At 37.9% G+C, this 15,890-nt stretch overlaps 2 protein-coding genes across 7 annotated transcripts in view; one reads left to right on the top strand and one right to left on the bottom strand.

Annotated features, from left to right (window-relative positions):
• The window catches only part of JAK1 (Janus kinase 1), a 146,763-nt gene extending 145,035 nt beyond the window's left edge, over positions 1 to 1,728 (top strand). For all 3 annotated transcript variants that reach the window (XM_057527384.1, XM_057527376.1, XM_007164328.2), the window contains one exon: positions 279 to 1,728. In XM_057527384.1, the coding sequence (XP_057383367.1) occupies positions 279 to 374 (96 nt within the window). In that variant the 3' untranslated portion in view covers positions 375 to 1,728. The remainder of the gene's footprint in view (positions 1 to 278) is intronic.
• Positions 1,729 to 1,832: 104 nt separating this feature from the next.
• RAVER2 (ribonucleoprotein, PTB binding 2) overlaps positions 1,833 to 15,890 on the bottom strand; it is a 115,424-nt gene continuing 101,366 nt past the window's right edge. For all 4 annotated transcript variants that reach the window (XM_057527398.1, XM_057527394.1, XM_057527407.1 and 1 more), the window contains exon 12: positions 1,833 to 4,025. In XM_057527398.1, coding sequence (XP_057383381.1) covers positions 3,879 to 4,025 — 147 coding nt within the window. In that variant the 3' untranslated portion in view covers positions 1,833 to 3,878. The remainder of the gene's footprint in view (positions 4,026 to 15,890) is intronic.

Here is a 15,890-nt window from a genome sequence, read left to right as displayed (position 1 = left end):
AGCTATAACTTCACCCTTAAACTGGTTTATAGTAATTAATGACCTGGATTTTTTGCAAGGTCAGTTAAGTCATGAGCTTCTCAAATGTTAAAATGTTATTTATGAACTATAGATGTGTCACATTTTCTGTATTTTAAGTTATTCAAATATTCTTGTTTTCTAGTATTACTTATTAAGGGAAGTCATTCACATTTTCAAAATTATGTTCTTGATGTCTCTATAATTTTTTTAAAAAGCTCCTAAACATTTTTACTGTTGTTATTTTTTTCTTTTTACAGGTTTATCAACTTATGAGAAAATGCTGGGAATTCCAACCATCCAATCGGACAACCTTTCAGAACCTTATTGAGGGATTTGAAGCTCTTCTAAAATAAGAAGCATGAATAACATTTAAATTCTACTGTGTATCAAGTCCTCCTACCCCCAACCAATACCCAAGCCATTTAAAAAAAAAAAAAAATGTTCTAACTGGAAAAAGTTTGTATTCTGTCTAAAAAGATACTGGGGTACGTATCCATGTATAAAGCACACTGTGTGGTGCTTAATATGTGTAAGTACTTCCTCTTTAAATTTGGCACCAGTAACACAGTGACAAATAATGACAACCAAAATATTAGAAAGCACTTAAGCACTCCTCCTTTTGGAAAGAATATACCACTGTTTCGTCTGGTTAGTTTACTATCACAATTGAGTACCAGAATGGGATTTTTCAAAACAAACAAACAAGAGGAGCTGACCAAAGTAAAGTCTCAAGATGATTGCTTTTTCTTACCTGCCAGTTGATGTGAAATGTTTTTCTGGCACATAAATCAAAGATAAAGATTGACGGACTTGGCCGATACTCTAATATGCCCTCAAATTTCAATATCTAAACAGTGATAGATGAAACATTCTTGAAATATTAGATGATACCAGTTAGTATACTGTTGTTGCTATACAAAGATGAGTGAGTGTATCCCTGTCAACAGTAGGACATAAACTTTGAGTTGTTTCTGCAGTGGCTTAGCTCCTGTCCCCTTGGGTGACCAGCGGTACCCATTTTTGAGAAAACTGGTCATACCCAGGGGGGCAGCTGTGGAATAGATACTTTGCTGCATGATGTTGATTCTTGAGAACTAAACCTGTGCCAGTGCTTCCCTAAACAGTGTACCTTTAATCAGAATTGATTCTAAGAACCTGGCTGCTGTTGTACCTGCTTTTCAGAAATGTCAATGTGTATCCTTTTATAACTAACTAACTCTACCACTTCGGGGCAAGCTGTGCCAGCATTGGTTTTGGATGCTGAATGCATATATACCATGTACATTGCACTGTTCTTAGTGTTTCAGTACTTACCGTCCATCTACAAGAGTCGATCACTATTTTGACCATCATCACCCTATGGCGCAAAACTTGAAAGACCCAGCTAGAAGCACTATGGAGTTCAGGATCCACTAGGCAGTTTTCAGTTTGCTTGGAGGTAGCTGGGTAATCAAAAATGTCAAAGCTCTGATTCAATGTGAACCATAAGATCTTTTTGACCAGGAGTCTGAAAAACTTTTTGTTGATGCTGTCTAGCATTTGTTTGATACCATTACTTTTCACCTTGAGCCTGAAAAAGAGTTATGTATTGATTCAATGGCAACAGCCATTCCCAGTAACCCTACATCACCAAGGTCTGTCAAACCTGTGGCCACCCTACATGCACTTTGTTTACTCTTTATACAAATAAATATACTAGAGACTTCACATGCATGTGCCTTTTAATATTAAGAGTTCATTTTCAAAGCATTTCAAACAATTTGTTTACATAGAAAAATAACAGTATAGGCTGGGGGGTGGGGAGAGCATTGGTAATGGTCCTTATTACTAACACCACTTGATTTGTACTTATCTGTTGTGTCCCAACAATAATGGGGCACAGGCCAGTACAGATGGCAGACCCACACTTGCTAACCCAAAATACCTTGTAGTTCTTTTCTTTAAACCTCTTCCTGCTTACATTTTTAAAATTCACCATCTTCCCTTTCTTCTGTTTGTACTGTCACAGAGGTGTGACAAAGCACTGAAGAAGCTTAATGCAACAGGAAAATGGGAAGAAGTGCAGAGCATGGAGAACCCGTTATTCATCTGCTGAGTCAGAATTGAGTGATGCCTATCCTGATCAGTTATTTATACGTAGTATACTTACTAGAAATTATCTAATAATTTAACTTTCTAGCTGTCATTTGCCAATAGAAGTTAATATAGGCAATACATTAGACCAAGTAAAATTCTTTGCAAATCATACAACATGTGTACCAATTTTAAACTTCATAATTAAAACAGAGATACCTTCTATCATAGTCAATAAGTCCCCTAAATATATTTAATGATCTTATTTCAAAAAGACTAGGATCACTGAGACCCCTAAACTCCACATCATCAATTAATGTCTCATAACAAAGAACTTAGAAATTTCTAGATAGCAAAAGGGTTTCTCATGCATTTAATACCAAGGTCTTCAGGAAATAATGGTGATTCAAAAGTTATATGCAATAAACACAATTCTTTCAAAAGTAAATTGGGTTAAACAGCTGATAATTTTTCAGCCTAACACACTGCAAAAGAATAATAGACAAAGCAGAGAGTGAGGTATAGCTTATTATCTCAAAATAGTTATAAATACTGTTACTCCATAGCACTCCTTCAGAAAGGGCAGAATTGACTGCTTTACTATATCGTGGAAATAGGGCATCTGATGACCAAAATGTGCCCTGTTCTAGTAAATGAATCATCACTGTGCTATGAAATTAAGACACAGAAACCTATGTTCCTTGCCACTTACTTACAACAAATCTGTTGTAAAGTTAAAGGTCTTTTTGTAGGTGTGAAGTAAAAGGATTAGGGAATTAATGGTATTAGATCAGGAGTCTGCGAACTTTATGAAGGGCCAGATAGTAAATATTTTAGGCTTTGCAGCCACTCAGCTCTGCCATTGTAGCACAGAAGTTAGCCATACATGATATGTAAGTGAATGAGCATGGTTGTGTTCCAATAAAATCTTATGTATGGGCACTGAAATTTGAATTTCAAGTCATACATTTTTTTTCCTCCAAACATTTAAAAATGTAAACATCATTCTTACTTTGCAGGCAGTACAAAAACAGCTGGAGGACTGTATTTTGACTGCAGGGAGTAGTTTGCCAGCCCCTGAAATTAGATCAGCAAAGCTACTTCAAAGAAAAAAAAAACAAAACCTTGTGTTTTTCACAAGAGGTATAAATGGTAAATAACATATTAAGAGTAAAGCATCTGTAGTAGTGTATACCTTGGATGTCACTGTCACTCTGTGTTTGAGTTTTATACTGTATGACTGGTGTGGGGGTAATAATTAAGTTTGTATGTAGAGCATCTTTATAACTACCAATCACTGCATTGTGTACTTGCATTCTTGTAATTCTAGGAAAAATTCTAAAAATCTGAAATGAGATTACTTCTAGGGAAAGTATCGATAAACTGGAATGCACACTGGCTTATAAGAAATTTATTCTAAGGCCCAGGAAACAAGAATGTTTCCCATTTATTGCTTCAAACTTATTTATATGTGGTGTCAAAATTATTCCCAGTCCTAAACAAGGAATATTGGAACATATGTTATTTCTCCAATGAACTGTAAGTTAATATCACATTGATTAAGATGCATCTAATTCTAGCGGAATATGTCCTCAGTTGATGTCTCTTCTTATTGCTACTTATTTTTTTAATTTGGCAATTCTGCCTGCTGCACAACACAGTTCCTTCTGGGAAATTATAAACCCGTATTTAAAGGATATGGCTAGTTTGAATGTAGTTAAGGCAGCGATGAACAGCAGAGATACTGCAAAGAACCTTATGAGTTTATAAGGAGAGAACTTAACTCAGTATACTCGCTTCTTTTTTAAGTAGGTTTCCACGTAATATGCTCCTGTGCCCTGAGAATGCTGGTCAACAAATTCCACTGAACCACCTTCTGGGGCAGAGACGAGATATGATGAGCCTCGCTTTTCATTTCTTAAAGATGATACCTATTAGAAAAAGAAACCATAACTAATGCTAAAATCTAAATTAAAATTGGTTTGTTAAAGATATTTATAAGAAAAGCAATTCTACTGTGGTTTGAAGTAAAAACAGAATAGCAGGATAAATAACAAAGTTATCAAAAAAACTGCACAAAAAATTTCTATATCAAAATCATTTGTGGAACTTTTGAAAAATACAAACCAGCTTCATTAATAATGCCCTCTCTGGGTGTTTAAAAATAATAATAATAATAATAATGCCCTATCTCCCCTACTCCCCATATTTTCATGAAAGAAAAAGTGACACTATAGTTGCTTCTGCTGTTTGTACATAGTTAAACCCCAGTGAATCAGAATACCAGTACTGGATACCAGTATTCCTCTGAGGAAGGAGCATGGCTAAGGAATTGAACTGCATATCAACTTAGATGTTAAGTTCATCTAGTAATAAAAGATGTGGCAAAAGAATAAACCAGTAGGTACAAAAACTAGTAAATGATGTCAACAAAATAGCTAGTGAAACGTTCTAGAGAGCAATATGAACTCAAACTTTAGTCCACAGAATAATCACCTGGAAAAGTTGTTAAAATGCAGATTTCCAGGTTCCATCTCAGATATTCTAATCCAGAAGTGTTCATGATAAGAAGGGCCAAAATCTTCCTCACAAGTAGTCACAGTAATCAATACATTAAATCAGATTATGTAGCACAACCCTATGACCACCTAATTCCTCTCAGTTTTAGCTTTTATAAATACTGTGTGTGACAAACTTACTGAAGAATTATGTAACTAACCTACTATACAAGAATGTAGAAATGACTCATAAGGAAAGCTTCTAGCAATGCAGAAGAGCCTTCTCACATTACAATTAAAATTACAATAGTATTTGAACCAACAATGGCCACAATTTTTAAAACCGGGTTCAACTTCAGAGGGGACAGGTGATGAGTCTCTCTGCCCTTGTAGATAAAGCAGTTCTCAGTCATCCACGTTAAGAGGAGGGATAAGGTAGAGATGACCAAGAAGGCTCCAGAGCTCCCCTCTTGCCATGGATGCTCCAGATGTACAGCTACACATGGAACAGTTCCCTCTAAAAGAGATCCAGAAACTAGCTGGGCAGCTCCTACATAGTAAACAAACGAGAAAATAAATACCCACACCAAAACGGGTAGGAAAGGTCAATATACTGTCTCACCATACAACCCAACCCTGGCTCAGCACTGTGCATCAGGAGAGAATTCCCAATTCTTAGCTTCTCCCTGAGGAGTGAAGGGTTTGGATTCCACATCTAGCCCTCCAACTTTTAAGACTCCCGGTGGAGGTATGGGTTCCCAAAATACCTAGCTCTGAAAGCCAGCAGGGCTTGTGTCCATGAGATCCACAAGGCTATAGATAATAAAGAAGCATTCTTAATGGGAACACAGCACTCACTGTGACTGTCCCCTCAGGGCCAGGTGCAGAGGGAGCAGGCAGAATTGCCCATTCTCCCAGTCCTCCCCTGAAAGAAGTTTATCTGCACATTTTAAAAGCTACTGCCTAAGGCCGGGCTCCTAATCTAGCAGGTGCTAGGAGCAGCGGCAGTCTCCCCCAGAGACTGGGGAAGCTGAAAGACACCTCTCCCACCTTCTCCTTCCAGCTCACTCCAGTCACTAGTATCTCCCTGCAAGGAGCTTGTACACGTCTGTACCCTGGCTTTTATGTCTGACACCCAAGGAATAGTCCATAGGTCATCTGGCTCTGATAGCCAATGGGGCTTGCATTCATGAATTCCACTGGACTGTAGCAAACAAGAATACAATTCTTAATGGGTGCAGGAGCTCCCTTCCCACCATGCCCTGGTGATTGTACACCTGTGCTCAGCACAAAGGGAACAGGGGAAAAAAAAAAAAAAAAAAAAAGCCCATTTCCTTTTCTGCCGGGACAGGGCTTAACTATCAATACGTACTTTCTCCGCAGCAGCCTCAGGGTCCAGGTTCTAATCCGTCTGCGTCTAGGTGCTAATTGCAGTCCCTGCCTTTGGATACACAGACAGGTCTTAGCATACCCTCTAAAAAAGCCACTAAAAGCAAAGAAGGAAGCTCAGACAGTCACAAAAGGTTGACAGACAACTAAGAGCTCAGGCTGGGCTGAACGATGAGGTACATCTCCTACAAGAGACCATTCAATACTGGAAGAGGTGGCTGTTTTATATAATGCATAGGCACCAATAAAGGAAGAAATGAAGATATAATGTTCCAAACAAAAGGCCACGATAAATATCCAAAGATCTTGATAAAACAAAGTGACTTACCTGAGAGAGTTCAAAATAATGGTTGTAAAGGTGCTCACCCAGGTCGAGAGCAATGAATGAACAAAGAATTTGAATAGAGATAGAAAATATTTAAAACTACCAAATAGAAATCACAGAATTGTTAATGTAACTGAAAAGTTCAATAGAGGAATTCAACATCAGACTAGATCAATCACAGGAAAGGATCAGCAAACTTGAAGACAGGTTAGTGGAATTCATCCCATCAGAGTTGCAAAAAGGAAAAATAATTATAAAAGTTAAGATAGCTTAAGGGACTTATGGGACACCATCAAATGGACCAATATATGCATTATAGAGGTCCCAGAAGGAAAAGAGAGAAAGGGGCAGAAAACTTTTTCAAACAATTAATGGCTGAAAACTTCCCTAATCTGTGGAAACACACATCCAGATCCAGAAAGCCTAGAGAGTAACAAACAAGATGGCTCCAAAGAGACCCACAATGAGACACATCAATTACATTCAATGTGCTAAAAGAAAAAAACTGCCAACCAAGAATACCTGGCTAAGTTGTCCTTCAGAATTGAAAACGAGTTTTCCAGACAAAAGCTGAAGGAGTTCATCACCACTAGACCAGCCTTACATGAAACGTTAAAGGGAGTTCTTCAAACTGACATGGAAGGAGGCTTAGTTTTCTTTAGTAACAGGAAAACATATGAAAGTATAAAACCACTGGTAAAGATAAATATATACTTAAATTCAGAAAACTCTGACCAAAAAAAAAAAAAACTATACAAACGTGTCAATGGATACACAATGTAAAAAGGTACAAATTGTGACATCAAATAAGTGGGGGGGGTGGCAGAGCTGTATTCATTTGAAGTTATCAGCTTAAAATAGACATATATATATATATATATATATATATATATATATATATATATATATAAAAGACATTTTATTTAAGCCTCATGGTAACCACAAAACAAAAGCCTATAGTAGGGATGTAAAAGAGAAAAGAAAGCATACACTTATAGAGAAATAGCAAATCACAGAGACAGCAAGGGAGGAAGAAAGGAACAGAGGAATCACAAAACAACCAGAAAACAATTAACAAAATGGCAATAGTAAATCCACAACTACATTACTTTAACCCACACACCTACAGTCAACTAACCTACAACAAAGGAGGCGGGAATCTACAATGGAGAAAAGACAGTCTGTTCAACAAGTGTTGCTGGGAAAACTGGACAGCCACGTGTAAACCAATGAGATTAGAACATTCTCTCATACCATATACAAAAATAAACTCAAAAATGGATTAAAGACCTAAACATAAGAATGGAAATCATAAAATTCCTAAAAGAGAACATACGCAGAACACTCTGACATAAATCATAGCAGTATTTTCGTGAATCAGTTTCCTAAGGCCAAAAAACAAAAACAAAAAAAAAAGCAAAAACAAATGGGACCTAATTAAAAGCTTTTGCACAGCAAAAGAAACCGTTAACAAAATGAAAAGACAGCCTACAGAATGGGAGGGAAAATTTGTGAATGATGTGACCGACGGGGTTAATATCCAAAATACACAAACAGCTCATACAACTCAATAGCAAAAAAACAACCCAATCAAAAAAATGGGCAGAAGACCTGAAAAAACATTTTTCTGAAGAAGACATACGGATGGCTAACAGGCACATGAAAAGATGCTCAACATTGCTAATTATTAGAGAAATGCAAAATCAAAACAATGAGATAGGGCTTCCCTGGTGGCGCAGTGGTTAAGTATCTGCCTGCCAGTGTAGGGGACACAGGTTCGATCCCTGGCTCAGGAAGATCCCACATGCCACGGAGCAACTAAGCCCGTGCACCACAACTACTGAGCCTGTGCTCTAGAGCCTGCAAGCCACAACTACTGAGCCTGCACACCTAGAGCCTGTGCTCCGCAACAAGAGAAGCCACAATGAGAAGCCTGTGCACCGCAACGAAGAGTAGCCCCCCACTCGCTGCAACTCGAGAAAGCCCACGCACAGCAACGAAGACCCAACACAGCCAAAAAAGAAAAAAAAAAAGAGATACCATCTCACACTTGTCAGAATGGTTACCATCAAAAAGTCTACAAATAACATGTCAGAGAGGATGTAGAAAAAAGGGAACCCTCATACACTGTTGGTGAGAATGTAAGTTGGTGCAGCCACCATGGAAAACAGCATGGAGGTTCCTCAAAAAACTAAAAATGAACTACCATACGATCCAGCAATTCTACTCCCTGGGTTTTACTGGAGAAAAATGAAAATGCCTATTCAAGAAGTTACATACACCCCAATGTTCATAGCAGCAACAATAAATCATTTGGCGAGAAAAATCAAAAAAGCCAAGACATGGGAGCAACTCAAGTGCCCATCAACAGATGATTAGATTAAAAAGATGTGATGGGGCTTCCCTGGTGGTGCAGTGGTTGAGAATCTGCCTGCCAATGCAGGGGACATGGGTTCGAGCCCTGGTCTGGGAGGATCCCACATGCCGCGGAGCAACTAGGCCCGTGAGCCATGACTACTGAGCCTGTGTGTCTGGAGCCTGTGCTCTGCAACAAGAGAGGCCGCGATAGTGAGAGGCCCGCGCACTGCGATGAAGAGTGGCCTCCGCTCGCCACAACTAGAGAAAGCCCTCGCACAGAAACGAAGACCCAACACAGCCAAAAATAAATAAATAAATAAATAAATTTATTTTTAAAAAAAGATGTGATTATATATATATATATATATATATATATATATATATGTATGTACAATGGAATATTACTCAGCCATAAAAAAGAATAAAATACTGCCATTTGCAGCAATGTGGATGGTCCTAGGGAATATTATGGTTAGTGAAATAAGTCAGAGAAAGACAAATACTACTGATATATAATATAAATGGAATCTAAAAACTAATACAGATGAATGTATATGCAAAACAGAAACAGACTAACAGATATAGAAAAACTATGGTTACCAAAGGGGAGAGGGAAGGGAGGAGGAATAAGTTAGGGGTACGGGATTAACAGATACAAACTACTATGTATAAAATAGATAAGCTGGGTTTCCCTGGTGGTGCAGTGGTTAAGAATCCTCCTGCCAATGCAGGGGACACGGGTTCAAGCCCTGGTCCAGGAAGATCCCACATGCCGCAGAGCAACTAAGCCTGTGTGCCACAACTACTAAGCCTGTGCTCCAGAGCCCGCGAGCTACAGCTCCTGAAGCCCAGTGCCTAGAGCCCATGCTCCACAACAAGAGAAGCCACTGCAATGAGAAGCCCATGCACCGCAACGAAAAGTAGCCCCCGCTGACTGCAACTAGAAAAAGCCCGTACACAGCAACAAAGACCCAATGCAGCCAAAAATAAATAAATAAAATAAATAATAATAAAATTTAAAAAAAAGAAGATAAGCAACAAAGATATACTGTAAAGCATAGGGAATTATAGCCGTTATCTTATAATAACCTATAATGGAGTATAATCTGCAAAAATACTGACTCACAATGCTATACACATGAAACTAACAATACTGTAAATCAACTACAATAAAAATTTTTTTAAACGTTAAATGTAAATGGATTAAATTCTCTAATCAAAAGACAGAGTGGCTGAATGGATAAAAATCAAAAACAACTATATGTTGACTAAAAGAGTCTCACTTAGCTTAAAGGACACACACAAACTGAAGGTGAAGGGATGCAAAAAGATATTCTTTGCAAATGAAAACCAAAAGAAAGCAAAGGTAGCTGTACTATATCAGACAAAATAAACTTCAAGTTAAAAAATGTAGCAAATGCTGCGCTCTTTGGTGGGGCTAATGGTGGACTCTGGGAGGGCTCACACCAAGGAGTAGTTCCTGGAACTTCTGCTGCCAGTGTCCTTGTCCCCATGGTGAGCCACAGCCACTCCCCGCCTCTGTAGGAGACCCTCCAACACTAGCAGGAATTCCTCCTCCCGTTGCCATACCCCCAAGTTGGGAAGCCTGACGTGGGGCTCAGAACCTTCACACCAGTTGGTGGGCTTCTGTGGTATAAGAGTTCTCCAGTCTAAGTAAAAATCTATTTTCATGTGTTGAAGTTGTCTCATTTTTGAAGATAGTCAAAACAATAGACTGCTGTCCCTGAAGGCTTGAACAGAAGAGCTGGAAACTCTTTTAAGAAACTGCTGCAGCTTTATTGAAGCTTCTAACTTCCCAAGAGCAGAAGCAAGAAAAACTACAATCCTGCAGCCTGTGGAACAAAAACCATATTTACAGAAAGATAGACAAGATGAAAAGGCAGAGGGCTATATACCAGATGAAGGAACAAGAAAAAACCCCAGAAAAACAACTAAATGAAGTGGAGATAAGCAACCTTCCAGAAAAAGAATTCAGAATAATGATAGTGAAGATGATCCAGGACCTCGGAATAAGAGTGGAGGCAAAGACTGAGAAGATGCAAGAAATGATTAACAAAGACCTAGAAGAATTAAAGAACAAACAAACAGAGATGAACAATACAATAACTGAAATGAAAACTACACTAGAAGGAATCAACAGCAGAATAACTGAGGCAGAAGAACGGATAAGTGACCTGGAAGACAGAATGGTGGAATTCACTGCTGCAGAACAGACTAAAGAAAAGAGAATGAAAAGAAATGAAGACAGCCTAAGAGACCTCTGGAACAATATTAAACGCAACAACATTCGCATTATAAGGGTCCCAGAAGGAGAAGAGAGAGAGAAAGGACCAGAGAAAATATTTGAAGAGATTATAGTCGAAAACTTCCCTAACATGGGAAAGGAAATAGCCACCCAAGTCCAGGAAGCACAGTGAGTCACATACAGGATAAACCCAAGAAGAAACACGCCCAGACACATAGTAATCAAAGTGGCAAAAATTAAAGACAAAGAAAAATTACTGAAAGCAGCAAGGGAAAAACGACAATAACATACAAGGGAACTCCCATAAGGTTAACAGCTGATTTCTCAGCAGAAACTCTACAAGCCAGACGGGAGTGGCATGATATACTTAAAGTGATGAAAGGGAAGAACCTACAACCAAGATTACTCTACCCGGCAAGGATCTCATTTAGATTTGATGGAGAAATCAAAAGCTTTACAAACAAGCAAAAGCTAAGAGAATTCAGCACCACCAAACCAGTTCTACAACAAATGCTAAAGGAACTTCTCTAAGTGGGAAACACAAGAGAAGAAAAGGACCTACAAAAACAAACCCAAAACAATTAAGAAAATGGTCATAGGAACATACATATCAATAATTACCTTAAACGTGAATGGATTAAATGCTCCAACCAAAAGACACAGGCTTGCTGAATGGATACAAAAACAAGACCCATATATATGCTGTCTACAAGAGACCCACTTTAGACCTAGGGACACATACAGACTGAAAGTGAGGGAATGGAAAAAGATATTCCATGCAAATGGAAATCAAAAGAAAGCTGGAGTAGCTATACTCATATCAGATAAAATAGACTTTAAAATAAAGAATGTTACAAGAGACAAGGAAGGACACTACATAATGATCAAGGGATCAATCCAAGAAGAAGATATAACAATTATAAATATATATGCACCCAACATAGGAGCACCTCAATACATAAGGCAACTGCTAACAGCTATAAGAGAGGAAATTGACAGTAACACAATAATAGTGGGGGACTTTAACACCTCACTTACACCAATGGACAGATCATCCAAAATGAAAATAAATAAGGAAACAGAAGCTTTAAATGACACAATAGACCAGATAGATTTAATTGATATTTATAGGACATTCCATCCAAAAACAGCAGATTACACGTTCTTCTCAAGTGCGCACGGAACATTCTCCAGGATAGATCACATCTTGGGTCACAAATCAAGCCTCAGTAAATTTAAGAAAATTGAAATCATATCAAGCATCTTTTCTGACCACAACGCTATGAGATTAGAAACGAATTACAGGGAAAAAACCGTAAAAAACACAAACACATGGAGGCTAAACAATACGTTACTAAGTAACCAAGAGATCACTGAAGAAATCAAAGAGGAAATCAGAAAATACCTAGAGACAAATGACAATGAAAACACGACGACCCAAAACCTATGGGATGCAGCAAAAGCAGTTCTAAGAGGGAAGTTTATAGCTATACAAACCTACCTAATGAAACAAGAAAAATCTCAAGTAAACAATCTAACCTTACACCTAAAGAAACTAGAGAAAGAAGAACAAACAAAACCCAAAGAGAGCAGAAGGAAAGAAATCATAAAGATCAGAGCAGAAATAAATGAAATAGAAACTAAGAAAACAATAGCAAAGATCAATAAAACTAAAAGCTGGTTCTTTGAGAAGATAAACAAAATTGATAAGCCATTAGCCAGACTCATCAAGAAAAAGAGGGAGAGGACTCAAATCAATAAAATCAGAAATGAAAAAGGAGAAGTTACAACAGACACCGCAGAAATACAAAGCATCCTAAGAGACTACTACAAGCAACTTTATGCCAATAAAATGGACAACCTGGAAGAAATGGACAAATTCTTAGAAAGGTATAACCTTCCAAGACTGAACCAGGAAGAAACAGAAAATATGAACAGACCAATCACAAGTAATGAAATTGAAACTGCGATTAAAAATCTTCCAACAAACAAAAGTCCAGGACCAGATGGCTTCACAGGTGAATTCTATCAAACATTTAGAGAAGAGCTAACACCCATCCTTCTCAAACTCTTCCAAAAAATTGCAGAGGAAGGAACACTCCCAAACTCATTCTATGAGGCCACCATCACCCTGATACCAAAACCAGACAAAGACACTACAAACAAAGAAAATTACAGACCAATATCACTGATGAATAGAGATGCAAAAATCCTCAACAAAATACTAGCAAACAGAATCCAACAACACATTAAAAGGATCATACACTACGATCAAGTGCGATTTATCCCAGGGATGCAAGGATTCTTCAATATACGCAAATCAATCAATGTGATACACCATATTAACAAACTGAAGAATAAAAACCATATGATCATCTCAATAGATGCAGAAAAAGCTTTTGACAAAATTCAACACCCATTTCTGATAAAAACTCTCCAGAAAGTGGGCATAGAGGGAACCTACCTCAACATAATAAAGGCCATATATGACAAACCCACAGCAAACATCATTCTCAATGGTGAAAAATTGAAAGCATTTCCTCTAAGATCAGGAACGAGACAAGGATGTCCACTCTTGCCACTATTATTCAACATAGTTCTGGAAGTCCTAGCCACGGCAATCAGAGGAGAAAAAGAAATAAAAGGAATACAAATTGGAAAAGAAGAAATAAAACTGTCACTGTTTGCAGATGACATGATACTATACATAGAGAATCCTAAAACTGCCACCAGAAAACTGCAAGAGCTAATTAATGAATTTGGTAAAGTTGCAGGATACAAAATTAATGCACAGAAATCTCTTGCGTTCCTATACACTAATCATGAAAAACCTGAAAGAGAAATTATGGAAACACTCCCATTTACCATTGCAACAAAAAGTATGAAATACCTAGGAATAAACCTACCTAGGGAGACAAAAGACCTGTATGCAGAAAACTATAAGGCACTGATGAAAGAAATTAAAGATGATACAAACAAATGGAGAGATATACCGTGTTCTTGGATTGGAAGAATCAACATGGTGAAAATGACTATACTACCCAAAGCAATCTACAGATTCAATGCAATCCCTATCAAATTACCACTGGCATTTTTTACAGAGCTAGAACAAATCATCTTAAAATTTGTATGGAGACACAAAAGACCCCGAATAGCCAAAGCAGTCTTGAGGGAAAAAAACGGAGCTGGAGGAATCAGACTCCCTGACTTCAGACTATACTACAAAGCTACAGTAATCAAGACAATATGGTACTGGCACAAAAACAGAAATATAGATCAATGGAACAAGATAGAAAGCCCAGAGATTAACCCATGCACCTATGGTCAACTAATCTATGACAAAGGAGGCAAAGATATACAATGGAGAAAAGACAGCCTCTTCAATAAGTGGTGCTGGGAAAACTGGACAGCTACGTGTAAAAGAATGAAATTAGAATACTCCCTAACACCATACACAAAAATAAACTCAAAATGGATTAGAGACCTAAATGTAAGACTGGACACTATAAAACTCTTAGAGGAAAACATAGGAAGAACACTCTGACATAAATCACAGCAAGATCTTTTTTGATCCACCTCCTAGAGTAATGGAAATAAAAAGAAAAATAAACAAATGGGACCTAATGAAACTTCAAAGCTTTTGCACATCAAAGGAAACCATAAACAAGACGAAAAGACAACCCTCAGAATGGGAGAAAATATTTGCAAACGAATCAACAGACAAAAGGATTAATCTCCAAAATATATAAACACCTCATTCAGCTCAATATTAAAGAAACAAACACCCCAATCCAAAAATGGGCAGAAGACCTAAATAGACATTTCTCCAAAGAAGACATACAGACGGCCACGAAGCACATGAAAAGGTGCTCAACATCACTAATTAATAGAGAAATGCAAATCAAAACTACAATGAGGTATCTATCACCTCACACCAGTTAGTATGGGCATCATCAGAAAATCTACAAACAACAAATGCTGGAGAGGGTGTGGAGAAAAGGGAACCCTCTTGCACTGTTGGTGGGAATGTAAATTGATACAGCCACTATGGAGAACAATATGGAGGTTCCTTAAAAAACTAAAAATAGAATTACCATATGACCCAGCAATCCCACTCCTGGGCATATACCCAGAGAAAACCGTGATTCAAAGACACATGCACCTGAATGTTCATTGCAGCACTATTTACAATAGCCAGGTCATGGAACCAACCTAAATGCCCATCAACAGACGAATGGATAAAGAAGTTGTGGTACATATATACAATGGAATATTACTCAGCCATAAAAAGGAACGAAATTGAGTCATTTGTTGAGACGTGAATGGATCTAGAGACTGTCATACAGAGTGAAGTAAGTCAGAAAGAGAAAAACAAATATTGTATATTAACGCATGTATGTGGAACCTAGAAAAATGGTACAGATGAGCCGGTTTGCAGGGCAGAAGTTGAGACACAGATGTAGAGAACAGACATATGGACACCAAGGGGGGAAAACTGCGGTGGGGTGGGGATGGTGGTGTGCTGAATTGGGCGATTGGGATTGACATGTATACACTGACGTGTATAAAACTGATGACTAATAAGAACCTGCAGTATAAAAAAAGAAAACAAACAACTAAACTTTCATTGGGTTATTTGTATGGAAATATGTTAATATAAATGTTTCAGACATTAAAAAAAAATGTAGCAAGAGACAAAGAAGGTCATTATCAAAGATAGGTCAATTCGGTCAGAATGGCCATCATCAAAAAATCTACAAACAATAAATGCTGGAGAGGGTGTGGCGAAAAGGGAACCCTCTTGCACCGTTGGTGGGAATGTAAATTGATACAGCCACTATGGAGAACAATATGGAGGTTCCTTAAAAACCTAAAAATAGAACTACAATATGACCCTGCAATCCCACTACTGGGCATATACCCTGAGAAAACCATAATTCAAAAAGAGTCATGCACCAAA

The sequence above is a fragment of the Balaenoptera acutorostrata genome, chromosome 1 (assembly GCF_949987535.1).
Source record: "Balaenoptera acutorostrata chromosome 1, mBalAcu1.1, whole genome shotgun sequence".
Classification (NCBI taxonomy): domain Eukaryota; kingdom Metazoa; phylum Chordata; class Mammalia; order Artiodactyla; family Balaenopteridae; genus Balaenoptera; species Balaenoptera acutorostrata.
The sequence above is the reverse complement of the archived record's forward strand: the minus strand, read 5'-3'. Positions and strand labels throughout refer to the sequence as shown.